Below are 27,848 nucleotides of genomic sequence, written 5' to 3' on the forward strand. Positions count from 1 at the left end.
GCTCTCAGAAGACTAATAGAGCCTGGCTGCGTGGTGCAGAGGGGAGAGGAAGTGAATGGAATTAAATGGGCTGTGTGGCCCTCTTCCAACCTGTCACGTAATAGCTGAGAGATGCCTTGTACTCGGGAGCAGGAACAACCTAAAGTTCTTTACCTGGTTTGTGGTTTTGGTAGCAAAGGATCTCTGGGACAGAGACAGTGCTCAGATCCACTGGATCAAAGGGAACAGGCCCTTCACTGATGGCTGCCTCCCCTTCTGGTGCTAAAAATAGTTGATGAGCCAGTACAAGGATGGTTGTGGCTGTCTGCATTCCTGTAGGAAAGTGCAGGCTTGGTGAGTTCCCAGACTGTGTTTTTGCATCTTCTCCTCTGCTGACAAACAGATTTCAGTGAAATGCTGCTATTTCTGTACCTATTACAACTGGCTTTGGAACATCCTGGGGCTTCACTCCAGTTGTACTGAGTGTGCAAGGGAGGGGAAGCTGCCTGGGAAAGATGCAGAAGGGTTGTGTGCTGCCGGCCTAATGGCCAGGGAGCTTTGGTGGTTGCAGCAGCCTGGTGTTCCAAATCTTCTGGACCCATATTCTTCAGCTACAGTCTTTTCCCCATCCTTTTCCTAGCCAGGAGTCATAGCCCTCTGGAGGCAGATGTGTTCCCGTTGGGATGTTGTTGCCAGCCTGTGATGAGCCTGTTGCTGTGCTTCTTACTCTTGTCATGACAGACTGTCGAAGAAATCGGTGACTAAGTGTACTTTGCAAATACTCTAGTAACAAAAATGGCTCATCTGGACTGGTTGCTAGGTGTAAGCTAACTTAAAATTCAGGGCACTAGGGATTTCTTGGGAAGTAGATCAGATGCAACAGATACTTGGACTGGGAATTTTTGCATTATGTTGCTATCATTGTACTGAGACAGTCATCTGCATCTCAGCAGAATTGATTTAGTGCCCTAAAATGGTGCAGTCACCAGTCTGGGGTAAAGCTGAGGTTTAAAAGGCAGATGGTTGTGTCGTCTGTTGTGTTACTTCAGCTCCAGTTCACCCTTTCCCATGACAAGGCATGGGGTTGTGTGTTGCTTCCCAGGTAGAAATTTCTGTAACCGTGTGATTCAAGATGTTGATTTCCTTGGAATTGCTGGGGAGGTTATTCCCTTCACACAGCTGCTGTCCTACATGTCACCTACCAACAGAGCTGTGCATGTTCCCATGTGTGCACGTTGGTGAGGAAGGAAGATGTCTGGAAGTCAGCTGGATGAAGGAAATACTCAAATGTGAGTGAAATACCTTAAAGCTTTTTTGCTTTTGTGGTAGACATCTAATACCTGCCCTCTGCCTGTGCATACTGGTCTTGTCCAAATGAGCCCAGTTTGTCCAAGGACAGCATTTAGTGTAACTCACATGCAGAGGGACCAGAAGGAAGGGAAATAGCAGGAAAAAGAGTTACTGGAGCATGTAATCTGCTCCAACAGCTGGCTCACGTTTCTGTCTCTAAAAGCTCTTTTTTTTCCCCGTGCGCATTCTCTTGCGGGCTCATCTGATGCAATGCACATCATCTTAATCCCAGATTCCTGTGCAGTATTTCTGACAGGGAATCTTGCCTTAATCCCTGAGCGTAGCTGAAAAGCAGTTGTGTGGTGTAGCGATGATAAAAAAAAACAGTGGCTGCTTCTGGGCATTGGGGATTTCCCCCAGAGAAGTCAAAGCAGATCTCGGTGGGCTGCTCAGGGGGGTGTTAGCAACAGCTGGCTCTGAGTCTTGGAGCTGCTGGAGCACACAGAGAGGGGAATGGCATAAGAAACAATCATAGCCAAGCTGGAGCATGAAGCTAAGGGGATGAAGCTTGGCTTGTGGCTGTTCTACAGGTGTTCAGAGGCAGTTTTGGGAAAGCTGGCCAGGTGCTGTGTCACCGCACTGGGATGGTGTGAGCAGGAACCAGCCACGGAGTTCCCAGTGTTGCCTGCCAGTGCTGCAGAGCCTGGGAGCTGGTTGAGCTGTTACTGTACAACCTTTCCAGGGAAGGCAGCAGGCAATGTTCTGAACTTCCCAGCAGAGCTGTATCCTTCTGTTGCTCTGGGCCTCCCACTGACTTGAAAAGCACTAATTACTGTATTATGCACTTAAAATACAAAATTGATAGCTAAGTGCCAATGTCCTCTGGCACTTGCAACCAGTTTATCTGGAGGGAGATCATTGTGGAAAACCAGTGAAATTTTCTGTTATTTTTATGTCTAGAGACTCTGTACTGGGCTTTACTGGTTAGTGGTCTGTGTGTATGCTCCTGCTGCAGCTATTGGACTTGTTGAGGTAAGGAATGGAGAGCTGAACTGCTGTCAGGATTTTGTGTTATTGCCTCCTAAAGTAATTACTTTGGAAACAAGTATCTCCAACTTTATCCAAATGTATTTTTGTCCTTGGCTTGAAGTTTCTTAAATTACCTTCTTTATGCAAGAGCTGACTCACTAGTCTGGGATCAATTCTGATAGTTTTAGTTACAGAGTGGCTGTGTTGAAATTGATTCCTAAATTTTTAAGGAAAAGAACTCTGTCTAGTGGCCAGCTGATCCTTTGGTTTGAAGGAAAAAGCATTCTGCCTGGGAGTGCTGCTGCTTCCCTTGTGTCTGGAAAAGCTGGAACAACTTCCATGAAATCCCTGAGCTACCAGCCACTGCTGGGAAGGAACAGGTCCTGTGCAGGCAGGTGACTCTGAATGCCATGAGCTGTCCTTACATTTGCCTGCAGGAAAGCTGCAGTGGTGATGAGGTGGTGGCTCTGATATCTCAATGAAAAAGTGATTCTCATCTTCCTGGCATTGTTGCAGGGAGCTTTTGTGGTGAGGAAGCTGAGCTAGCCCAGGAGTTCAGTGCTTCCTAAAGGAATCAGGGCTCTGAACTGGAGCTTTGCTCTAAATAGCAGAGATTACTGATTCCATTTAGAAATCTCTACATGTGGAGCTGAGAAATAGAAAGACACAGGAGGTTTTTCCTCATTCCAACTTTTATTTCATATAAATAATCCCTCTACATCAGATTTGTCAACTTTTCGGTTTTTTCTCTCACCATAAAGAAGAAACAGCTAAGCCACAGTTGTCTGAAAAATCACAACCCAGGCACCAAACAAAGTGCATTGAGCAAAGTGTTAATGAGCAGGAAAAAATACACTTAGAACAGGCACAAGCTGTCCAGTCCCATTCCCAGAGCCTGGATCAGACTCAGTCCTTCCTGGGCATCCTTACCTGCAAAGTCACTTGGAAGAAAGGAAAGAAAGGAGGGAAAGAGGACCAGTGATGGTTTTCCTTTCAGAATGGAGTTCAGGGCAGTAAGGTTTTTTATCTCTTCAACACAATACTGGACCAGGGCAACGTAAAATTCCTGCCTGGCCATGTGTCCAACTGTTCCTAGGGCACAACAGCTCTTGAGCTGAGACTGTGTGTTCCATGGACCAGAAGGCAAGCTGGCTCCTGGGATATGCTGGTAATCACTCAGTCTGACTGGACCATGAGTCAGGTCAGAGACCTGATGTACAAAATAATAATTAATCTAAAAACTAAACAATTGCAAGCAGATTTTTGAGCCAGTCAGACAAGGCAAATCAGCCTTTAACAGTGATGGAGAAGCTCCAGGACCTGGAGCAGTTGTACAATCTTCTATTTATTTGTTCTTTTATCTGCTGGATAAGTCCAAATAAACCCAGTCTGGGCTTTGGTGGGGTAGAGATGTTTCTACTGATAAAACACAAAAGCTGCATGCTTTGTTTCTTGATAATACCTGGTGTGATGCCAGTAAAGTCTCCTGAATTTGGCACATGGATGAAATTCCCAGGCTTGTGCTTCATGATAGGTGTCACAGGTCTAAGTCATGTGGGAAAACAAATATTTGTCTGTGCAAATATTAGTTTATTAAAGCAGCATAGAGTATTTCAGTCCATACATGCCAACCTGCTCTCCAGGGCAGTCTGCCAGCCTGGTCAGCCAACATCCTGCAGGACATTCCAGGCAGTCTCCACATATACCTGTCCCAGGGACGCTTAGTCTGGCATCAGATTTTAGAGCAGCCTTGAAGTGAGGGTGATGCCCACTCTACCCTGTCATTCAGAAGTCAGAAATTATGTTGTGTTATTCCTTGTGCCTTCTCCTTAACTGGTAGCTGTATTCCAGCTGGGTCCTAGCTTGCTGTAACTGGAAAGCCAAGCAGCTGGAACTCCTGCATGTTTGTGCTTGTAAAGCTCCTCCAGATCTTCCATTTGAAAGGTATCTTTAAGGCCAGGTCAGAAGGTCTGCAGGGCAGCTTAGAGAGGATTCCTGCTCTCTTAATGAAACACAAGGCTATGGAAGGCACAACCAGGAAGGTGAAAATGTTTAATACAAAGTCTTGGACCTCCAGCTCCAGTTTGGCCTGGGTCCTGCTGCCAGCTCCTTTGGGCAGTGTGGTGGGGGAGAAAGATTATTGTGCTGTCCCCCTCCTTGCTGTGCTGCAGGGATGCCCAGTTACACTTGGGAGGGGGGCACAGAGTTTGCTGGGTTATGCACACACCTGGTCACCCAAGCAGGCATCTTCCTTGGCACAAAGCACTGTCCTGATGAGCTCCTCAGCCTCTAAAAGGGGAGGACAGCTGGAGAGTCTTCAAGGGGGAGGTGCTGGCTTGATCTGTGCTTGTCAGAAACGCTCCATCCATCCATCCATCCATCCATCCTGCTCCTGCCCTGCAGCCCCTGCCACTACCATACACCTCTGCCAACACTTCAACCACGTGCAAACTTCTAGTACCAGAGCTCTGAACACAACTTCTTCACCCACCTAGTGAACTACACCCTAACACCTCACCCCTCTGCTTTGCCAGTCACCTCTTCCTGCTGTTCCAGTTGCTGGCACAGCCCCTGGCATGTGCCTCCAGCCTTTGGGGAAAAAACTGCGTATGTGCCCAGAAACCCAAGCCATAAGTTTAAAAAGAATTAGTCATTAAATAAAATAAAGTGCATCCAGTAGACATTTCCTTGGCTTGCCACGCAGCTGCAATATATGCCAAACAAATAGGTAAGTGATGGTGTTTTCTCCGTAGGGTGGGAGTGTGTGCACCCTTCTCTGTCCTTTGACACACGGATAGGGAAGGGGGAGGCCAGAACTGTGAGTGGGTGGTGATGGGAACCCCACATTGTGAATGGTGCTGAAGGGCGCTGCAAAGGTGCTGAAAGCTGATTTCATAGAAGGTAAAAGAGTGAGGACAAGCTTGTGCTCCTCTTCTCCTCCACTGCCTCCGGCACATTATCCTGTGAAACAAGAGCAGAGACAGCCGCAGGATTATCAGTCTCCAGGGAACTGCTGAGCTGTAAATTAAAATGTCTGCTGAGTTCCACCCTGCCCTTCCTGCACGGCTGGGGCTGCTTGGGAGGCACCACTGGGGCATAACCCAGATACTTGCTGCCAAATCAGAACAGGAGCAGTAGAGGCTCTGCAGCCCAGGGGACAAGCTGACTCTACCAGTCTGGATTAAACACTCTCAGTCTTCCTCTGGGATACGTCAACTTTAGTCTTTCCTTTTATCTCAGGAACAAGAATCCTGATGTGTTCTTGTGTGTGTTGGTTCAGCACCCTGGAGCACCAAGAGAAGAGGCTGATTTCAGGTAGGGCTTTGTGATCCTTCCTGGTGAACCTGGCCTGGGTGTGCAGCACTTGTGAACCCCAAGGGCAGAGGCTGAATCAGCTTTTCCTAATGAAAAACTATCCTGTGAGTGGAGCCTGCTGTCCTAGAGCTGCTTCCAGACCCAGACATGCTGATTTTAATTGGGAAAGGAAGACTTTTTATTCTTTTCTAATTGCCAGATGCTTGGGTGCTGCTCAGAATTGCTGAGCTGGCATTTTCCTGCATCCATGTTTAAATCCGCAGACCTGCCTTTTGCTGATGCAGATTTCAGCACCCAAAGCTCTCAAGAAAGGTCAGGGAGAGGGATATAAAAAAAAAGAGATTAAATCCTCCAAAGGCAGGAGAGGCCACAGGAAGCTTGGCTTGCATTAAAAAGAAGCTTCTCAAGGAATCATCTAAAGACAAAACCACATATATTTAATAAGGAACTGCACTGAAATCAGACCTGAGGTGCTGACACAACTGATGCTGTGTACAGCTGAGATGACATTGTTGCTGGAGACTTAATTTCTTCTCCTGTCTGTGTGCAGCAGTGAGGGCTGGCTGTGTCCTGCTGCCGAGGGCTGCTCAGTGCTGTGGCAGCACACTGGGATTTAATGAGACTGGGAAGGGCCAGAAGCAGACTCTCACACTTGGTGGTCCAGATATTGTGAAGTAATGTGGTTTATGAGTCTGAGCTGACTCCAGCACGAGTTCTTCCTATTGTGGATCTATTTGATCACTGATGCTTTCAGAAGGCTCTGACTGTGTTTCAGTGCTGGGAGACAATTCCCTTTCCTGCTTTGCAGTATTATCCTTTCAATACAGACACTTTCTTCCCATGCATGAGTGAGTCTTTACAGCCAAGACACTGGTGGGCTTTAAAGTCATTACTTTTCTTGGTAATTAGCCAGAGTGATTAGCCTTTCTCACATTTCCCACTGTATCCTCTTTCCCCTACATAACTCCAGGGCCAGTGGGAGATGGAGCAGCCGTGGGTTGGCTGTGAGCTGGGGCTCAGGGCAGCAATGCCCTTGTGTGCTGCCTGGGCTCTGCCAGCAGAGAATTCTGTGGAATTCTGGGAATTCTGTGGTGGCAGAATTCCCTCTGTGTCAGTGTCACAGGAAAGGACTGTCACAGATCACTGCTGTCTCTCTCACACCTCCCAGCCTGGCTGGCTGGGGGATGTCACTGGGATGGCCTTCACAGCCAAGCCAACAGCAGGTCCTTGTGGGACCTACTGGTCAGGCCCCATGCAATGGAGGGATGTACAGAACTCCCTGGAGCTGCAGCTGAACACAGCTGATGAATGTCTGGGATGGCAGGAACAACTGTGGGATATGAGAGCAGTTCCATTCCCCATGTTTGGAATGGCAGCAGCTCGCCCATCAGAGCCCTGAGTTATGTTTAGATGTGTTAAGCTCCAGTAAGTGGCCCTCAGGATTCAGCTGTGGCAAGCTTCCAACTCTGGAAGCCACCTTTTCCTAATTTTCCCATATTTATTCCTGGGCTTCCCCAATACACTGGTCCCTGCCCCAGCATTGTGTTCTGGCTTGGATGTTTCTTCCCCTCTGCTGGTGTTCACTACCCACATATCTACAGAGGTCACAATTCCACTGCTTTCTGCCTTCATTTTCCTAGACTAAACAACACTCTCTCAAAAACCCTGGAGCCATCCCTGTGTGTCCCTAGTCTCTTGCACCATTCTCACAGAATCCCTGTGTTTTCCCATGTTAACACTGTCCTCCCATATTATGCCATCACTCCAGAGATATGGAGACAACTATGTCAACTCCCACTCCCTGACTGTGTAAAGACCAAGCTCTCCACTTGGGTGGTACTCAGAGGTGCTCTGGGAATTTAAAATGCCCATGGCATGAGGATGGGCTCCAGAGGGTGGTGTGGGCTGCAGGAAGGACGAGGGAAGCCAATGCTATTCAAGGCAAGCCCTTGACCCTGCCAATCCTAGGCCAACTCCCCAAACATACCAGCAGATGGTATCTTCCTGTCTCCTGAACCTCAAGGAAGCTGGTTGTTCTTCCGCAGCTCCGCAACTGTTTTGGGAAGTGCTGGTTTCTGCTTGTGTTGTTTCCTGCACCAACCTTGGGCGCTGGTTTGCATCAGCGCCGACCTCTACTGACCTCCTCCGTCCTGCAGCACTCAGGCCCTGCCTGCCCCACTCCTGTTTACGTCAGCCAATGCTGCAAGGTCAGATCCCTGGAGCTGCTCTGGAAATCTACCCCCAGCTGCATTTTCTCTAAAGATGTTAAGATTAATTTTCTCAAGAGAATTCAGGGAAAAGCTTCTGTGGTTTTTGTGTATCGTTTACTTCTCTGGGACTTGTTGGACGTTCTCCAGGGATTCCAGTCCTGCACTTCAAGTAAATATTTATTCCTTGTTATTTGAAGCAAAGGATGAAAGCCTCACCACACTCTCTGCACAGCATCTCCCACTGATTTGAAGGTGCTGGAGATTTTTAGTGCCATAAATAGACGTTGGGAGGGGGAGCTGTGAAACCCACGTGGTAGCTGCACAGGGCTGCAGTTGTGCAGGAAGGGATGTGAGATCTGCATTTCATGCAGGGGGCCAGCACATCGTTATCACTGAGTACAGATGTTTCCAGCTGTTACATATTCCTGCTGAGCTCTGGAGTGGACTCAGAGCCCTATTACCAAACCATAGGAATCTCCACTGCTGAGATGAAAATGGACTACTCTAATTCATTGTTTCCTCTTAGTTGGTGTCTAATTAAAGTTATCCTGAGTGAGCAAAGTAGTCATTAATTCCTCCGTCGTCTAATTTGGTGTGAATTTTGGTAGATTGGAGAGGTGTGGCTGGACAGTAATCTCCCACTATGTCCATCTAGGTGTTTCATAACATACTCTTAAATGCTGTTGGAATTAATTTCCCTCACTTGAAGGAATTTTAGTTCACACATAGAACCAGCTCTTGCTGGTTCTTGATGTTTTGTCTTTTTGAAATCACTATGACGCTTGCACTTCTCCCTGCCTTTTATATGGATTGGATTATAGGGAAAGTCTTTGTTAGCAGCTTAGCCACTTCATCCCTAAGCTCATTTGTACCTCTGGGAGGAATACTGAGCAACACCAGGGGACACATTGCTGTGTAGGGTCTGCAGAAAAGCTTCTGGAATTCAGGGAAGGCACTTTGTGGGGGGGATCTGCCTGCCTGGCTCTGAGCAGCTCACTGCCTCCAGTGCCTACTTATGGAACAGAGATGCTGCCTCTGTGAAGGAGAGAGGCAGGAGTATCCTGAGAGCCACTCCCATGTTAGGCAAGCTGGACCGTGTTCTGGAAATGTTCATCTCTGTTTAGTGTGACGTTCTGTTCTGTGGGACATTGCCTGGAAAAAACACACCTTGCAAAGAGCCACTACCCTCTCTCCTTTCCCCTTCCTCCTAATTTCTACCTTAACTTTGTGCTTGTCATCCTTTGTTCCTTCTCCTGGCTTTGCATTTGCCTTGATGGAAGAAAAATTGTTTGTTTGTGTAAAACCTGGAGCATTGCTCCATAACTGGCTCTGTTTTCCTTCCCTTCTGTTTGGTTTGTGGGCCTTTGCACCAGGGATCATCTCACCCTGTGTATTTATTTATACACTGCCCTGCACATCAGTGTTACCATGTGTAATTCAAAGTGTAGCACTCACAGACCTACTGGAAAGAGAATCCCACATACAATCAACCTTCTCCTGAGCTCTGCCCGCGAGGTGGACCCCTGTGGCTTTGCAAGTGTTTTGGGTAAGGACCACACTGACCTCGAGTTGTGATCACCCCAGAGACAGAAATAAACTCATCCCACTGAGGTTATTCCTCCCATCCTTTCTAAGGTCATAGTTTCCCAGGAATAGATCAGTATGTGGCCTAACTAATGTGTGTCATCAACTAACTTCAGCAGCCCAGTTTTCTGTATAAATTTTTCTGTCTGACTTGGCATTCCTTCCCCACCCACTGCAGGACAGGCCTTTGTGATCCACAGTTACAGATCCATAGCACTACTAATGAACATTTCTAAACAGTTATCTGGTATGATGCCATTGTACCACAGAAAATGGAGTTGTGGTCCTGTCCTATGGCTGAAAGCATTAATGAGATGACTCACCTTATGTCTCAGGCAAGCCAGGGCAATCTGCTAGTTGTGAGTGTCCCCACTGTCCTTGTCCTTGCAGTCCTCAGGCTGGTCCCCTTCCCCAGACTGGGATTTTGTCATGTCCTGCTCAGGCACAACAGCCTTGTCAGAGCTGGCTTTCCCTGGGGACAAAGGCTCGTGGTGTTCAGTGCCTTCAGCATCTTCACTTCCTTTCAGTGCAAGTGTCTGTCCCTCAAGAACAGTGGTTTGGGTCACTTCTTCCCCTCCTTTGCTCCCCAGCTGTCCTTGGTCTGCATCCAGTCTGTCTCCTGCTGCTGTGTTGAGCTTTCCTTCATGGTTATTGGAAGAGTTCTCAGAGGATTCCTGTTCTGAAGCTGGCTGCTTCTCCAACCCAGCTCCATCTACATTCACTCCCATGGGCAATGACAAGGTCTCCTCGCTGCCAGGCCTGGTGCCTTGCAGAGTGTTCTGAAGGCTGCTCTGTGAAGCAGTGCTGTCAGTGCTCTCCTTCTCCTGGGAGACATCAGCAGTGCCAGGCTTCCCACTGGCATCTTCCCCAACACTTTCCTTGCTTGGCTTGGGCCCTGGCTCTGAGTCCCCAGCACTGGCCACAGACACCTCTGTGCTGCAGCCCCTCACTCCCCTCCGCTCCTCCTTCTGGCCATTCTGGGCAAGCTGGACCTTCCCACTTCGCAGCCGCTGGGAGGAGGAGGCCCCGTGATCCTGGAGGCTTGGCTGTTTCCCCTTTTCCTCCAGCTCAGCTGTGCAGTTCTCTTCCACCCCCTCGTCACCTCTGCTCTTCTGCCTGTCCATACCAAGGCTCCTCTGAGAAACAAAGGACTTATTAAGTTCAGCTTATTAAAATACCAGGATACTGTATTTCTTGTTTGTGATGGTTCTGAAAACCTGAGGGAAAAGGATGTAGGTGGAGAAGTGTTCAGGGACCAAAATAGGTGAGGTGGTTGTGCTGACAGAGGGTCAGGGTAAGCACTGAAGCTGCTGTCACACCAGGCCACGTGAGGAGTGTTAGTGGTGAGTACAATTACCCAAAAACAGAGGTCTCCCAGCTCTGGAATACATTCGAGATTCCTTGGTCCCTTGACAACCTTTTTTACTGCTGGGATTATCCAATATTCCTGATAGTGCATGTGCTTAGAAAACTCAGCTGCCAGCCTGCAGCTCAGGAACTCACCTGGCCATCAAGGTCATCCTTCACAAGAGACATGTCCTCGCCTTCTTTTGCATCCCATCTGTCAAGAAAAAGTAATCAGAATTTAGGCCTTGAAGTTCTTACAAAGCCAGTGTCCTTTGCCTGACACCCAGACAGGGATTCCTTCCAGGGCCGTGTATTCCTTGTCTGAGCCCCTTGTACAGGCCTATCCAGAGACACTCATTTGAGACCACTAAATCTTAATGAACTGGTTGTTCTAATTCTCATTGTAACGGACACGTGAACTCCAATTACCAGAACAGACAGTTGAGTCAGACTAAGAAGATAGAGTTTGCTTGTGCTGATGCCTGCAGTCTGGTTCTGCTTCCCTGACAGTGCCCAAGTGTCCCAGGTCTCCACGAAGCAGACACAGAGGCAGATACTGAAGGCTAAAATTACTTTGAAGTAGCTTGGAAGTCAGAGAGACTATTTACAAGGGCCTGCAGTGACAGGACAAGGGCCAATGGCTTCCCACTGACAGAGGGAAGTGTTAGGTGGGATATGCTTCCATGTGAGTCTGGTGAGACCCTGGCACAGGTTGCCTCTTCATAACTAGGGAGGGAGTGAGGCAGGGACATGCACACCACAGCAGTGCTTCCAGCTCCTCACCTTCTGGCTCTGCCTGTCAGTCTGTCCTTCCCCTTGGCTCGGCTGCTCACAGCAGGCACTGCCTTTGGACCAGGGTCGCTCACATTCACTCCATGATGTCCTCCACCTAGAAAACAGGTTGGAAATGCCATGCAAAAGCAGGCAGAAGCAGCTGATGGACCAGTGAACAGGCCAACACCCTTGTAATCTTGGACAGGACCTCTGAGGTGGGAAGTCTTTGAAGCTGTGTGCATAATGCACGTTATTTTCTGAAGTAATGAAGACAAATCAACAATTTAGGGTGTTTCTTTTGTGGTTTTTTTTATTCCAAATTCCAATTCTAACTTTAAATCTTATTCCTTGGATATAGTCTTATTTGTGCTGTTCGTGGAAAACTTCTCCCCTGCACACAGCTATGAGAGCAGTCATGTGGTGTGCTCCAAAAGGCTTTCCAAATCTGCAAGTGTCTGGAGAGAACACTCTCCCTGAGGGATATCAGAGGTGCTGGCATTTAGTGGGGTGACATAACACAATCCTGTGGTTTACTCACCTCTCCCATCTGCTGGAAAGGACCTGTGCTGGAATTTCCTTGCATTCCTTCCCCCTGCAAGGACACAACAAAGGATGCACCAAAGTGAGTGAAGGTCTGTAATGGACAGGCAGAAAAAACCTGATGTTCAAATAGGGTGTCATGAGGGAAAGCTTTGTTTTGCCAGTCCATCTCCTGAGAAACAGGAGTCAGGATGGACTTATGCTTGTAAAGAAGCCAGCATGTGCCATAGGGATCAGATATGATGTGCTCTGGAATAGGACTGCCTCTTAAACGAGTGTGTGGGAAAGGAGGCAGGGCTGTGCCTCCACACTGTGTTGTACCAGCTTACAGAAGCCACTGCTCTCCCTGGGAAGGTCCAAAGCTCTAGCACCCAGCTGCTCAAATCCCATCCCCCGAGCCCTCTGCCCAGCAGGGAGGGCTGAGCCCCCAGCTCAGAGGCGTTTGCCCAGGAAAGCAGAGCTTCACAGCTGACAGCCATGACAGCTGCTGTGGCACTGGGATGCGCACGATCAGCGTTCACTAGCGTCAGGACAGAGTCTAGATGTCCCTTGCCAACCTTTCTTACTGCTGGGATTATCCAAGGCTGGCTCCCCATCCTTAACAAAGTCCTCTTCAAACCTGCAGGTTAAAAACAGGCATTGTCAGACCTGACCATCCTTCTCCAGTGTGGAAAGCGTGGGCAGGAGCCCTTGGCACGATGCAAGCTCCGGCCTTTGGCCCTTCTGCAGCTGCCCACAGGCAAACCTGTGCAGGTTTCTCAGCAGCAGCTGAAGCAGCATGTGCTAACTGAGGCTGTAAGGTAGTTCTATCCCAAAGAAGGACCTCTAAAACCTTTACATCACTACCCATACGTATATATTAAATGTTATGAACCTCCTATAGATGTAGGATGTACTATACTCTATAGATGTATAGATGTAGCTGTACTACACTCAAATTCAGCTTCCCAAGCTTCCAAATACAATCTGAAGTAGCTTCAGAATTTTTCATCAAATCAGATTTGTCTCAGACCATTCGGTTGGCTTCTAGTCCTGCTTGTTTTATATTATGGCTTTTCTCTTAAAAATGGATTTTTGGAAAAACAGTAGGGCTCAGGGCTGTCTTGACATCAACACTCAGCACCCACTTCAGTCAATTCCCCCCCTAATTATTGGGGGTCTCAGTGACTGAAAATTGATGTGTTTGGTTCCATTCCTCAGCCAAAGGATTGTTCCATGTACCTGTCCTGTGCAAACTGTTCTATCACCAAATCTTTGTTAACAGTCCCGAACTCCACACCCTACCAGAAGCTTTTCTGCTACAGGAGCCAAGTCATCCTCCAAAACTCTCTAACTAGTGTGACCCAGCTGAGCCAGCACAGTCAGAGGGACAGTGATTACGGCAGGGACATGTCCGGCCCCATTCCCAGCTGTCCCACATTGCCGTTCTCAGCATTGTCCCTGTATGACACAGGTGGCCTTTTGAAGTGACCCCCTTGCCCCGCAGTGCCCTAACAGGCTCAGTTTGTGGAGTGGGGAGGATTTACGCATGTTGGGCTCTCCTGTGCTTAAAAACGACAAAGAAGTGAGGGCAGTTAGAGAACCTGTGGACTAGCAATGCAAGTTTGTCCATCCAGGTTTCTGGAAGAACACCTGTACGCTCCTGCCTGTTTGTGTGGAAATGGAAAGCATCCTTCAGATGCAGACTGAGCCTTGGTTCATACTCCCCTCACTCCTACAGTCCATGTCCTGGTTGGACCAAAGGCAGGCAATTTTGTCAGCACATGGGATCCCCTCTCAGGAGAGCTCATATTAGGAAGAAAACATGCGAATCACTCTGATACCAGATCCCACTTATGGGCATGGTCTGGGGAGGAAGAGGCAGCAGTGTGGATTTGGTCAGGCACATGACAGCATGGGATTGATAAGTATCTGCACAAGATCCCACCACTGGCTTTAGGCCTGCTGCAGGCAAAGCACCCTGGGACAGGGAAGGACCTACATGTGCTCTGACTTCTCCACATCCCAAGCTCGTCGCCACTCTCCCTTGGCATTCTTGTGACGTGCCAGGCGCTCCAGGTCAATCTGGTCTCGCTCCCTCTTCCAGCGGATGTACTCCGAGCGCTCCCGGCCAGTCAGGGGGAAACTCGGGTCTCCAGGGCTCTTCTGGACTGGCTTCCCACCATCCTAGTGGAGGCAAAAGAGCTTCCGGTTAATAAAACTGTCTGAAACAGCTGCATTCAGGGTACTTTATACTGTCACCACCACAAATACTCAGGAATATTTGAAAACAACTTTGGACAAGGTCAGCTCCTTTCTCTGAAGTGCTGTGTGCACACCAGGACTCTGCTTTACCCAAAGCGTAAATACACTGGGGCTTTTTGGCTCTCCAGAAGGGAAAACTGAGGCAGGAACCTTTGCTAAGGTTTCCTTATGGCATAGAGTCAGTTCCTGGAGTGATTGCAACATCTCTCAACAGGGTTTGAATGATGAGTCCCCCAACCTGAAAGCTTTGGGATACATAAATTGAAGTTATGCCTGTGAAGTCCTTCACAGTGAGAAGGCAGGGAAGGAAGCCAGCCTTGTGTGACCACCAGGCATCCATGAGAGCCCACAGTCACAGAGCTGTGGCCAACACTGTGCTCAAGAGCACATTCCCAGAGCAAAGGAGCTCTTTACCTTCACTGCTGTCAGGCTCCTGGCTTATCACTCCTCATGGCAGACTGGTTAAGGGCTGACACTGCTTAAATATTTAAAGCTTAATGGAAAGACAATTCAGAGCTGATGGAGCATGTGGGGGGGAATTAGCCCAGCTGTCAGGTTAATGGATGGGGTGGAAGCAGGAGCCAACAGGCTGTGGTGTGTTGTCAAGCAACAGTGTGTAGGGAATAGCTTAGTGCAGAGCTGAGTCCTGGGGTGCTAATTACCAGCAGATAATTCATCACCTTGTACACGTGTCCTTCCATGCCAGCCACCCTCACACCTTTCCCAAAGAGGAATTAACTCCTCAGCCCTGCACTGCGGGTAAGTGAAGCAGCAGGAAGAAGGGACTGAAAGCCCTGTTACCAAGGTGACTCACCTGCGTGGGCCGGAGCTGGGGTGGCAGCAATTGCTACTCCATTCCTCAGCTGGCAGGAGCTGGGGACCTGACACCATGTCTCCAAGGAGGGAGAGATGAGGGGGTCCTGCCAGGATGGACCCTGATGCATCCATAAAGCCAAAAGCAAGGGAAGGGCTGAGGCTGATGCCTGTGCTCTCTTGTGGGGAGAGGCAGAAATGGCTGGGGCCTATGGAGCAGGAGGAGTCAGTCCCTCACCTCAATTACAGCGTAGCTGTGGTTAGCTGGACCACAGGCTATCATGCTCCCCCTTCCTGCTCTGGGGGGCTCAGCTGGAATTAGTGTCTAAGAGCCCATCTGTGTCCTCCTAATGAATCACACTGAGGTGGGGTTATTCTATTTGTGCTCCATTAATTAAAGCATCTGCAGGCTCGAGGGAGCCAGCGTGTCTCCAGGCTTTGCATTAAACAGTCAGTGGGAAGGCCTGTGCTTTAATTTACCTCCATCCCACTCAGCTCCTGCTGAAGTGAGGAGCTGTAGCTAATACAGCCTGAGCTTTTCAATCCACAAGGAAATAGTTTTGGGAGAGGAAGCAGCCAAAACTGTGCTGCCACAGAGGTGAGCATGTTACCCTTCCTAAAATCCCTGTGGCTGTGTGAAGGGCTTGAGCAGCCATGACAAGGTGTGGAGGCAGGTCCTTGCGACCTTTCCAGTGCTGCTTTCTCCAGGTGCGTCAGCTGCTCAGCAAAGCTTTGTATGACGAGAGTGATGAACAGTGAGAGCCACATCAGAGCACAAGGCTGCTTCACAGACTTACAGGATGGTTTGGGTCTTAAGAAACCTCAAAGGTCATCTTCCTTTAGGATTATGGTGGGAAGGCACATTCTACTGGTTTCTTCTTCCAAGACAAGGGTCCCCACAAAGGAACCTGGGTCCCACTCACCTTCCGGCTGTGCTCACTTTCTGGGCCTCTGTCACTGTCTGATCTCCTCTTCTCTGCTGTTCTCCGCTCTTCTCCCTGCAAGAGAACAGACACAGGAATTATTTCAGGATTAAGCAAGGATTCCTTGCAGGGGAATCAGCACCTGAACTTATGCTGACCAGAACATGTAAGAACTTCTCAGAAAAGATCAGCAAAAGAGTAAGGATTTTTTCTGGGGCCCCAAATCAAGCTGATGTAGAAAAAAAAGAAGTCAGAAAGCAAGGGGTGCATGAGAAAAGCACTCTCAGAGGTTGCTCCTTCTTCCTTCCATGCAGGACTCCACTCTACTTTCAGGCTGAAAGTAGAGTGGAGTCCTGCATGGTCCTGTTTCTTTCGAAGGCAGACCAAGTTTCAGGTACCTTTACAGATTTGGGCCATTTTAGAATTCCTTTGTACAAGATCTGGATAGCTACAAACAGCAGCTATCTGGTGCAGCTACAACCCAGCATGGTCAAACTTGGAGTGATTTCAGTCCCCAGCAAACATGGCATCCTTCTACCACAGTCCATCCCTGTTCCCACGGGGTTTACCCATGCTGCCACCAGACTGGCAAGCTCTGCTCTGGTGTTGATATTCCCCGGCCTGGCAGGAGGTGACAATCAGTCTCTGTTTCTTAGTGAGCTACAGGCACCAAAAACAGGCCAAGCCAGGGGTTCTCTGTCCCCACACACGATGAATAATTAAGAGAGCCATGTCAGAGGCCAGGGTGAGATTACAGTGGGTCTTAACAAAACAGTCTGCAGAGCATAAAGATCTTTTAGGAAAGGCTTCCTGCCTGGTTGGACAGCTAGAGGGCTGGGGCTGTGGGGGGCTGAGCTTGTCCTGCTGCCATTTTGCAGTGCCAAGCAGAACTGAAACACAAAGAGGAACGTGGCAGCACGAACTGCCAGCTCAGCCCTTCCAGAAAGCAGCAGCGTGGTGAGGTCCAGCCCAGGCTGGAAACAGGACTTCTATTCCGTGCATTCACCAGACACAGCTTTAGTTTTACAGGGAAACTTGGGATATCAGTCTTGATACCTGCAGCTCTGCCCAATCTCCTAAGGCAACTCATGCTGCTGCAGCTTGTTCTCATGTACCCCCATGGAATCATGCAGGGAATGAGCCGGGGACACATTTTTGGGGGATTGCCCACACATGCTAAGTCTGAGGCAGGTGGGAAGTGTGGCCATACAGTTCCTGGACTGTCATTGCACTTGGTGCATGACAACTTCAGTGGTCTGACTCATAGCTCCAGTACAGATGGAGGCTTGTTCAAACAGATACTTGAAAATAACAAGGAAAATTTTAGCTATATTGTCCTGGGATTTCTGTGCAAAGATCTGGGGAAAATGCAGAGGGGTCTGTGCTCAGAGAAGCTGCCCCTCACCACATCCTGCCTATTGCAAAAGGGGACATGGTGAAAGATGACACTGGGGATTTATTTCAAAATGTTACTGTGAAAACTTATATAACCAAAAAAATGCTCCCTCTGGACTCAAAATCACCTGCTCTGGCAGCCCTGTTTGAAGAGCCCTGTAGTGAGAGATTGAATGACTCTGCAGTCCCAAACTGAGCATTTACTGAGAGATTAAACAGCAGAAATCTAGAAACTTTGCTCTCCTGGAGCCCTGCATCCCAGTGGCTGTTCCATTTGGAATGCTCGCTCATCAGTGCCCACCACAAACCTGGGTCACAGAGACACTCCACAACCCTTCATCCTTTTACACCCTCACTGCAAGCCAGATGCCTTTTGCCTTAGTCTGCTTCTATTTTTGCTTCTCAGAGGGCACTGTGGAAAATGGAGAAGACCACAAAAATGTAGTTCTTTTGTACCAGGACAGCAGGTCTGAGCTGTGCAGAGAACAGTCAGCTTGGGTCTTGCACTGGTTCAGGAGCAGAATTCCTGTTGTCCTGCTGTCCCAGAACTGCTCCTCCTGTTACCACACACCCAGACCAAGAGGGAGAAAAACATGTTTTTCTTTTCCTTCTTCCTCTTTGCCCCCAGAATTAAGAAAAATGACATGGACATTATCATTCCTAGTGTAACTGTTCCTGCAGAGCAGGAGGAGGACACAAAAGCCTGAAGCAGTCAAAGAAGACTATGATTGTTTATCCTGAGGCTCCTGCCAAAATTTCTCAGTTTCTTGGTCCAGAATGGCCCAGGGTGGGGCCCAAGGTGGGGCAGAGCCTGCTCCAAACCAGCCCAGGGATCCCAAATGTCTTCTGACACTGGGTCTTTCTGACTCCCTGGCACACATATTCCCAGCTAATGTCACTGTGCAGTGGTGACAGTACTGATGCCATTATCCAGCCAAGCACTGGTTTGTACTAACAGCTGGGAAGAAGCTTTGACACGTTTCCACATCTCTGGGCTAGTTCAACGCCTTATTTTTTAAAAATAAGGACTATCAGATGAGTTAAACAAACCTTTTGGTACCCATTTCTCCAGGCACGTGTCAGCACCACAACTGGCATTTCTTCTTGAAGAAATGAGGAGATTTTTGCAGGAGCTTTAAGCCGTTTTTCTAGTGCTCATATTCCCCACTGGGCAGGATTTTTGAAAGTAGTACACAAGAGGATTTTTTTATAACTCTTTTGAAAAATCTGCCTCCTTAATTGTGCTGCCTGAAGGGAGCTAAAGACTTTTCAGCCACCCTCTCTGCCTATTTTCCCCTCCCATCTGCAATGTAAAAGCAAGTGTTTCTCCAGCCACAGGTTTGGTTCCTCTCCTCTGCAAGCACCAAATCCACCTCCTCTGTGTTAGTCCCTGAAAGCAGCTTTTGTGTCTCTTGATTACAGTCATTTCTGATACACCATCCTGGGAAACTCTGTTAATAAAAGGACAATTTAAAAGCCCTGAAGCTCTATCAACTGCCCATTTAAAAGATGATTTGTAACCTGTTAATTAACCATTGTGCTCCACTGGTCCTGGGCTGCTGGCTCCCAGCTCTAATGTACTAATGAGACTGAAACACTGGCAAAGCATGGAGTGCCTTTTAGGGCTAAAATTGAAGGATTGTCTCCAGCCCTACATGCAGAGAGCCTTGAGGTAGGTTTAGGGGCAGCCAGGCAGAGATGGGTCCCAGATGTGGCACTTCCAAGACAGCAGCAGCACTGGAGGTCATGAAGCTGCAGAGGTAGAGCAATGGACTCTGCAAGGAGACAGAATAATTTGGTCCCTTCAGCCCTGTGGCCTAACAGAGAGTGAAAGAGTCTTTCTGCTTATGGCACTGGAGCTGTCTCTGAAAAGGAGATCACGAAAGCATCTTTTTTCCCTTGCATTTCCTTTTTGGCAGCTCCTGTCTCAGCTCTGCTGCAGACTGCAACTGACAGCGTGGGGTTAGCCAGAAGCACCACAGGCAGCAAGAACGGGAGCAGTTTTCCTCTTTGAGTATTTTTTTTGTTGTTTTATTTTCTTAGTTTGGGCTTTTTTTCTTTACTGAATTTCATCAAGAATAAAAATAGAGAAAATGTGTGGTAACAAGGACACCCATCAAATACTTTAATTGGATAAATTTGACACTGCAGAGAGGAGGAAGTAAATTTGACAGTGGCCAGGATACTGGAGGGGGAGTGATGGATGTGACTCTTTCTCCTAGGCCTTTGTGGGAACCCCAAAAGAGCAGGGAACCAGCTGGGGCCCAAAGTAAAAAGGCCCAAAGGATGACCATGCTGGGGTTAATGAGAGACTGAAAGTTAATCTTTGAATCAGGGGTCCCAGCTCAGGTCCCAACACACAGCTACCCAGCCAACGCCACTGACACCCCACCAGGCTCTCCAGCAGCTGATCAATTTGGGGATGAAAATGAAGTTTCTCTTTTAACAACTGGTTAAAGGACAGAAAAGAAAAAGTGGCAAGAAAATGGTGGTTTCCATGGCAGAAGATTAGCAGGAGTGTGCCACTGGAGCATGTGCTGCTCAACATGCTCATAAATGGTCTGGAAAAGGAGCTGAAGAGAGGGATGACAGTTTGCTGATGATACTAAATCATCCAGGGCAAAGAATGTAATTTGCCTGGAAAGAGCTGTGAAAGATCTCTTGACATTGAATGCCTGCATCATAAAATTACAGCTGAAATTCAATACCAGTAATACAAAATAACTCACACAGAGAAAAATGTCCCTTCTTGTATACACACACAGTAATGAGTCCTGAGCTATGATTAACAGTCAGGAATGAAATTTTGGTGTTACTGTGACTAATTCTCTGAAAATGTTAGCTCAATTATTTAGGGAAAAAAAAAAAAAAAGAAGCAAAGAAAATGCAAACTTGTTGGGAGAAGAATAGAGAACAAACCAGAACATTGTTATGTCACTGAGTACATCCTGGAGAGCCCGCAGCTGGAATACCATGTGCAGTTCTGGTCTGCTTGTACTGAAAGAATATGGTAAAAATAACAAAAGTGGGGACAATGAGAATGATCAGAAATAAACAACAGTCCTCAGCAGACAAGTCTAAATAGGGGCAATCTCTTAAGTTACGTGAGATAGCTGAAGGAAGACATGAAACAGGTCGATAAAATCATTTGTTCTTTAGGAAGTGACCTGGGAATGATCTATTCACTACTTCCCCTGATGCAGGAACAGCAAATGGAGCTGTCAGGGAACAAGGCTGAGCAAGCCTGGAATTCTAAGTTTCCATGACTCTGTGGCTTTAGCCAGTGCAGCCTTAGGCCTGCCCTCATATGCTCTGAATCCAGATGCTTTGAGGCCAGTATGAGCGAGGCATTGCCAAAACTACATACATGGATGCTCAGCCTCAAATTTCATATTCCATAATAAAACCAGATAAGAGATGACCTTCCAGGGCAGTCCATACACTTAGAGAGCACAGGATCTAAAGCCAACATCCAGGCACTCCTCCTGCTGCTCTCTCCTACAACAGCCCCAACCTTGATGACCTCAGAGACAAGTGTTTAAACAGGCCCAGCAGAGAGCAGAAGACACTTGCCTGGCACATTACAGAAGTACATTTGACAAGCTGTCGTGGTTTAAGAGGAAATGAAGTTTTTTGTGATGGTGTGGGCAAGCCAATCGATGTTCAGATTTAATATTGGCACCTGGTTTGTCCACTGAGGGCATGGATACGCCTCTGAGAACACAGGGGGTTAAAAGCTGTGATCTCCCAGGGGAACTTCCTCTTTGAGTTCTGCTTGAGACTGAGCAGACCCCCCTGCCAGCCAGAGCTGGGCAGGGGGGGAGGGGAGCCATGTGGCCGGAGAGAGAGGTAGGCCAGGCCTGGGCCCAAGGATGGAGGAGAACATTGCAAGGGCTTCAGGCAGCCATCCTCCATTCCCCCCCCCCGGAGAGAGGGAGAGAGAGACAGAGCCAGCACCTGTGATAGTGGGCCGGCGTGAAGGAGAAGGGGGGGTGCCCAGCAGGGCAGCCAGGTGTGGGAGTTCATGAAGCAAACCGGCAGAGCCTGGAACTTTTAACCCTTCTGGGGAGGATGGAAACCTTGCAAATGCTGATTCCTCCTGAAGTTGATGAGATTGAGAGGATGTTGAGAAGAATCCTAGGTGGGAGGAGATGATGGAGTGGCCTTTGGCTGGACTTTGCTTGTATAGCCACAGCAGAACCCCTTTAGTTCCTGTGACACAGAGACTGCATTCTAGGGGGAGGCGATGGCTCAGAGCCAGGAGAGTGCAGTGATGTGGAGGTGTGTGAACAGAGACGATGGGTGAGGAGGGTGGTGGTGGTGCCCTCCGTCTTCGAAAAAGAGGAAGATGATCTCTGTTCAAGAGACCCCTCGGCCCCAGGGGGTGAAATTTGGGGGGGGGACATGTGTCCCAAAAGGAGAGGGACTGTGCTCTTTTTGGAACTGGACAAAGTATCCTTAAAGGGAAAAACCCTAGAAGCAGCTCTGATCCATGTGCAGTGGTGAGAGCACTGGACATGGAAGGAAGAAGTCACCATGGCAAAATGTTCTCCGGGCGGTGCCACATGTGACATGGAAACACGAGAAGTTTCGACTGTTTCCTGGGGAAGTCTGTGGTGCAAGAGGGACTTCTCTCTTCTCGAGGAATTGAGAACTGATTATCTAAAGGGTGGATTTGGTGGTAATGGAATTGGAAATCTAGGTGGGGAGAGGAGGAAGAAATTTGGAAGGTTTTCATCTTGGGTTCTATGTGTTTTGTGTGTTTTCCTTAGTGTTTTCCTTAGTAGTTTTAGGTTAATAAAGTTTTTTTTCCTTTCAACCTCAAGTTGGAGCCTGCTCTGCTCTGTCTCTGATCACATCTCACAGTGGGTGCCAGGGAAGGAGGTGGTCTCGTGGGGGCACTGGCATTGCGCCAGGCTCAAACGATGACACAAGCTTAAGGGCAGAAACACACAGTCAGGTCAATCCCATTACATCCAGGAATGCTGGTGATGTCTGTCATGGGGACTTCTGGGGTTACCAGTGGCTCAATCAGGCACCTCATTTGAGGTTTATGGCATTCAAACCACTGTTTGGCAGCCACAAGAAAGGAGCACCTGAACTCCTGGAGCATAGGTAAGCCCTGGGGAGGAGAAGCTCAAGATGAGCGTGGGTAGTAGCAGCAAATGGTTGGCACTATTCCAGAGAGGGGCTGCAGATGTCTCCCAGCATTCCTGGGTGATTGGTAGCTACACCAAGTGTTGTTTTCCTACACACTCTTTGCTGACCCTGTTTGCTGCAGGCATTTTCTTATCTGTGAAAGCTTCTAAAGAGGAAAATAGCACATGCCTCTGTGTGTGTAAAGGGAAAGGTATTTGTAAAGAAGTATTTGAAATATGTTTCAAAGATTAACAAAGTTCAGCCAGCTCACTCAGCAGGTGATGGCCAGGCACACCAGGATGTGGTTCAGAGGCAGATATAGCCCAGCTCTATTAACACTTAAGTTGTGCAATGAGTCAGGAGGACACTGCCCCTGTCCCAGTCTGCTCTGTGGCTTCAAAGAACACCTGGTAAGAGACAAGGTGAGATTCATGCCCCATATCTGGCAGTGCTTTCATCAATCCTTCCAAAGCAGCATCTGTTTATGAAGTCAGTGTGTTTAAGAAGCTTCTAGTTTTAGCTAGGATCACAGGGGACGGAAAAGATCGTAGCTTTATTCTTTCACAGGGATGGAAGGCAGAGATATAGAGATAAGCTGCACCATAAACATAGCGTCTCCCAGCATCCTGTGGCTAGGTTCTCCTCATGCCAGCAGAAGTGGATGTCATGGATAGGTTACAGGCCAGTCATTAGCACTGTACTTACCTTTTCCTTGTTGTCCATGGTGATGGCAATCTGCATCCTCCTTCCCCGTCGGAATGCCACCAAATGGTCCATCTCCTCCTCACTCAGGTCTGACACTCGGCCCGGGCCAGGGAAGCTCTCGGTGCGTTTCTCGCTGACGATCCTCTTGCCCTGGAAGGCACAGGCTGAGTTAAGGACACCTCCGTTAGCCCTCCTAGGAGAGTGGCCATCCCACAGTGCAAAGGATTTTGGGCTGGCAGAATGGAAAATGAGCCGAACAGTCAGTCCCTTTGGCTCATAAAGCTGCCACCCCACTCTCAGGGATCTGTGATATTACAGAGGTGTGTTTAGCTGAGCACAACATCAGCATGGTGGGATTTACCCTGCTTGGACAATCTGCAGCATGAACACTGAAGGATGGTTTTATTTTAAGCTTGCGTCTGTGTCTTAGAAACAAATGTGATGTTGTCCCCTCCCCATACAACATGACCCAATAAAATGGGAGGCTACCTTAGAGCATAAGCCTAGAACGTGGAGGAGAAGGGGAACAGTGGGGTTCCTTCTCTTCAACCTTGTCCAGGTAGCAGTTACTCTACTGAAGTGTATTAGCACTTGATAATTCCTCGTTTCATAGTCATTGTGTGTTTGTGTTTCTGGAATTATTTATTCAGCACTGGAATACTTAAGAAACCTGATATATAAGCTCCTTGAGCAAGGACAGTTTACCCCTCGCAGATATTATTTACAGCTGTCTGTCCATGACTTCACTACATGTATTTACATCTGTTTCTTATTTTGTTAATGATCTTTGTTGTTGGCTGATGTCCTGCCAGTGCCCTCAGCCATCAATTGCACAAAATGAGCAGATCTTTTGTACAAAAAAGATACTCATACTTTTTCTCATTTAAAAGTATAATCTTTCAGGCCAGTCATGTGCCTTTTTATTTTTGCCTTACAAGGAAATGAGAGACTTAATAAGTCATATCCATTGTTATCTCTGATCTTTTTCTTTTCATCCATATGAAGTCTGCTCAACTTCACCAGGGATGAAGGAACCTCAGCAGCTTCCGTCTCTAAAGGATGGTGCATTTTACTCTGTTTTCCACCCTGGGCTTTCACATTTACTGAGTCTTGATTTAAAAGGTACTCAAAATCTCCAAGGAAACTTTAGTGAAACTTGGGAACTCTTTGTTGCTACGAAATTGTTTTTAAAAACAAAAAGCACACCCAGATCTCTGATTTGTAGGGAAGACATGCAATCAGGGCCTTTGCCATGACACGTGATACCAAGAAGCCTCACATTAACCTCATTTTCCCTCGGCTCTGCCAGGAGTGCAGATGTTAGCGAGGAGAGAGCCTTCCTGTTCACACCCTCCATCAGCATGACCTTTTTTATGGCTTCTCAGTCATCGGGCTTCCTAGCACATGATAAATGTTTGAGGAGACACTGGAGTATTTCCAGCAGCAAAACCTCAGTCTCTTGTTTATTCATCTTTTACATTTGTGTGATTTTGCTGTTTCAGCAGAGATAGTTCTTGAGTCAGCCTGATGCAGGGGAGAGGAGTGGTCTGGCTCTCCCTGTCCTGTCAGCCTCAGATGAACAGACATGGTGGGAACCTTGTTACATATTCCCTTGAGGACTTCTAGCTCTGCTTTTGGGTTCAGTAATTCTAGGCTGTACTGCTAAGGTTAGAGCCTGAACTGGAGACTGGCCTGGCTTTGCCCTACCCAGAGCACTTGTACGAGGTGTTTGGAATTCTACTTAACATAATTTTTTTATTAAGAAAGTAAGCCCAGAGATGGTTTAGAAGGCAACAGCAAGCTATTAATCCACAAGTTCTACATCAAGCATTTATTCATCCTAAGTCTGTTCCCTAGAGCTCCTCAGTGTTTAGGTGTTGATGGCTCATCCTTTAGACATGTAACAGGGTTACAGATACCTCTTGCCAGGAAGGTCTGGCACTGGGAGGATATTTGAAGGTGACTTCATCACTTGCTGTCTGAGACCCAACACCAAGAACCTTGTGCCCAAACACCTCAAGCACAACAGAAGCCTCAAAGAACATCACTGGATTACAGGGAGGTGACACCATCCCTGGGCTACTGGATGTTAAAAGGCATGGTGTGAAGGCTGGTGTGTTGGCAAATCCTTTAAACATTGCATTTATTGAGCAGATGGCAAACTCAGAGGAAATACAGGAAAAAACTATTTAACACAGATGTAGCTAGACACATCCAGACCAGAAGACCACCAGATTTTCTGTGTTTTACCCTTTGCCCTCCCTCCCTTTACCACCCCTTCCCTCCTTTCTTCCCTCGCTCCCTCCCCATTTTGCTTCTGGCTAAGCTGCCTCGCCTGAAGGCACATTCTGCTCAATGTGTCTGCTGACATGTCTCTTCTTTCCTTGTTTCCTATTTTAACAGTCTGGGTGATCTCCCAGCCTGCTTGTCCCACATTGGGAAATCCTGGTCCTTGGTGCCCCAGCTCCCTGAGTGAGAGATGTCATATGAGGAGAGCACCCATGCAGAGCCAACAGGGACAGAGAGCAGGTCTACAGCCACAGCGCCTGGCAGAGCCAACCCCTCCCCTCCACGGGGCTTGTCTTGGGTCATTCCCTGCCTGACAGAAATCTGGGGCCCTGGCACCAGCTCTTTAGCTTAGTCAGAACTACACCCTCCCCATACAGAGTCACTGTAAGGTGAGATCTGCCCATCTCATGCCTGAGGCATGCCCCAGATTGCAGAGGCAGTGTTAAAAATACTCATCTGAGGTGTGCCAGGAAAAAGAACAGGGGAACAAAGGAAACCCCTGGACTTATGTCCATTTTATGAAACTTTCCAGCTGGTTTTCCTTTGGGGCATCTTGCTTGACTATGATTTAGGTTACTGATGATTGGATGTGAGTGGATTTCTGCACAGCCAAAGATCTCTGGTGCTGGGACCTTGCAGTGGCCACAGGAAGGATGGCGGTGCCTCATTCAGTCACACCAGTGTCACCAAGCAAGCCCCTCTTTCCAGGCACAGCAATACAGTTTAACACCAAAGTGGCCCAGGAGGGCAATAAGGTGACTGATCCCTTAGAAAGGGAACTGGTTCCACCTGGCTGTGTGGAGGGTGTTGCTGAGGGGGTTAGCAAGGCCTGAGGGCTGATTCCTGGGAATCAGATACAGAGAGGGAAGCATGTGGTAGCTCTGAGGTCGTGCTGAAGAACTGCAAAATGAGAGGAAACAAGCAGTAAGGGAACTACTCCCTTTGGATGTGACACGCTGGACAGAAAGCTCAAGTGAGAGTCAAAACAGAAGCCTCTTTGTAAGTCAAGAGGCTGCAATGTAAGAGCAATCCTCTTCCCTACTCACCTTTGCTTTGTTATCCATAGTAACAGCCAGCTGCATCCTCTTCCCCATCCTGAATGTAAACATATGATCTGCTTCCTCCTCCTCCTCCTCTTCCTCACTGGCAACGCCAAACCCAGGGCTTGTAGGACAGAGGCTTCCCCTTTTCTCACTCACCACCCTTTTGTCCTGGAAAATGAACCACTTCCATTAGCAAATCCAGACCCTTGACTCAGGGATGTGATTCCCTTCCCCAAACACACCTGCACACAAGCGGGAAGGCAGCTACAAAACAGCCCTTGCCCCCCAGGAAGTTCTCTGTGCCCGGCACACTGCTGTGACATTCCTGGGGAACAAGGGGCTTGTTGTCTGCTCAGCAGCAAAACCCACAAAGACAGCAGGGCTGAAAAGTCCTTTGCACTTACAAATCTGACATTTCAGACTAAAATGCCAGAGTTATGGGAAAGAAATGCCATCCTCATCTCTTTCTGCAGCACATTGAGTTAGCTTGGGAAAGCCTAAGTCCTGCTGAATGTGGCCTTGGAAGCCAAGTGGATGGCTGAGGGTGGTGCTCACCATCGAGAGGGCTGGGCTATCTTGTCCATAGTGTTCAGTCTGGGTAATTGCATCTTTCAGGTCCTGTATGAGAGAAAAATGTGTGCAGCAGCGCACCCCGAGAGAGGCGAGGGCTGTGGCCAGGGTGGGAGGGGAGCAATGCACTGGCCTGGATCCAACAACCCGGAGTGCTGAAAGCAGGGTGGGCTGGCTCAGCAGGCTCTGCATGAGCTCTGGCAGAGGAGTTCACCAAGGGGTTAAGGCAGGACTGGCTTCCCAAGCCCCATGCTGCCAGGATGGGTGGACAGAGCTTATCAGATTTGGTCCAATTAGGAAGGAAACCTGGGACTCAGCCTCTGGCCCAGGGCCACTTGCTTTGCTCACTCCCAAAGCCTAAGGAGACCATAAGTTTTCCCAGCCTGTGGCATTCTCAGAGCACTCCTGATGCCTCCAGTGACACACACACATGCACCTGATATACTCTGCCTACATATTTGCAGTGATGCTGACACCTGGGACATGTCGAGGGCCAAGTGTGCCTGTTCACACACCCAGTCATCTGCCAGTTATCTCTTTGTGCATGGGTAGAGGTGCCTGGGCATGGCTGGAAACTATGTGTAGCACCTAAAATCACTCCAATCACACATCTCTGCAGAATTTACCCATGCTTTTCAGGGCTTTAAGATGTATTTCCT

General features: G+C 48.3%; 1 protein-coding gene across 3 annotated transcripts in view; it reads right to left on the reverse strand.

Moving 5' to 3' along the window:
• Positions 1-2,971: 2,971 nt before the first annotated feature.
• Positions 2,972-27,848, reverse strand: part of CCDC9B (coiled-coil domain containing 9B) — a 59,242-nt gene continuing 34,365 nt past the window's right edge. For 2 of the 3 annotated variants that reach the window (XM_050975212.1, XM_018922135.3), the window contains 11 exons: positions 27,175-27,237; positions 26,623-26,787; positions 23,288-23,437; positions 16,049-16,123; positions 14,050-14,234; positions 12,626-12,687; positions 12,067-12,120; positions 11,538-11,643; positions 10,911-10,968; positions 9,731-10,543; positions 2,972-5,259 (listed from right to left, as the gene is read on the reverse strand). In XM_050975212.1, coding sequence (XP_050831169.1) covers positions 9,761-10,543; positions 10,911-10,968; positions 11,538-11,643; positions 12,067-12,120; positions 12,626-12,687; positions 14,050-14,234; positions 16,049-16,123; positions 23,288-23,437; positions 26,623-26,787; positions 27,175-27,237 — 1,701 coding nt within the window. In that variant the 3' untranslated portion in view covers positions 2,972-5,259; positions 9,731-9,760. The remainder of the gene's footprint in view (positions 5,260-9,730; positions 10,544-10,910; positions 10,969-11,537; positions 11,644-12,066; positions 12,121-12,625; positions 12,688-14,049; positions 14,235-16,048; positions 16,124-23,287; positions 23,438-26,622; positions 26,788-27,174; positions 27,238-27,848) is intronic. The other variant, XM_050975213.1, reaches the window with a different exon arrangement.

Source organism: Serinus canaria, chromosome 5 (genome assembly GCF_022539315.1).
Source record: "Serinus canaria isolate serCan28SL12 chromosome 5, serCan2020, whole genome shotgun sequence".
NCBI lineage: Eukaryota > Metazoa > Chordata > Aves > Passeriformes > Fringillidae > Serinus > Serinus canaria.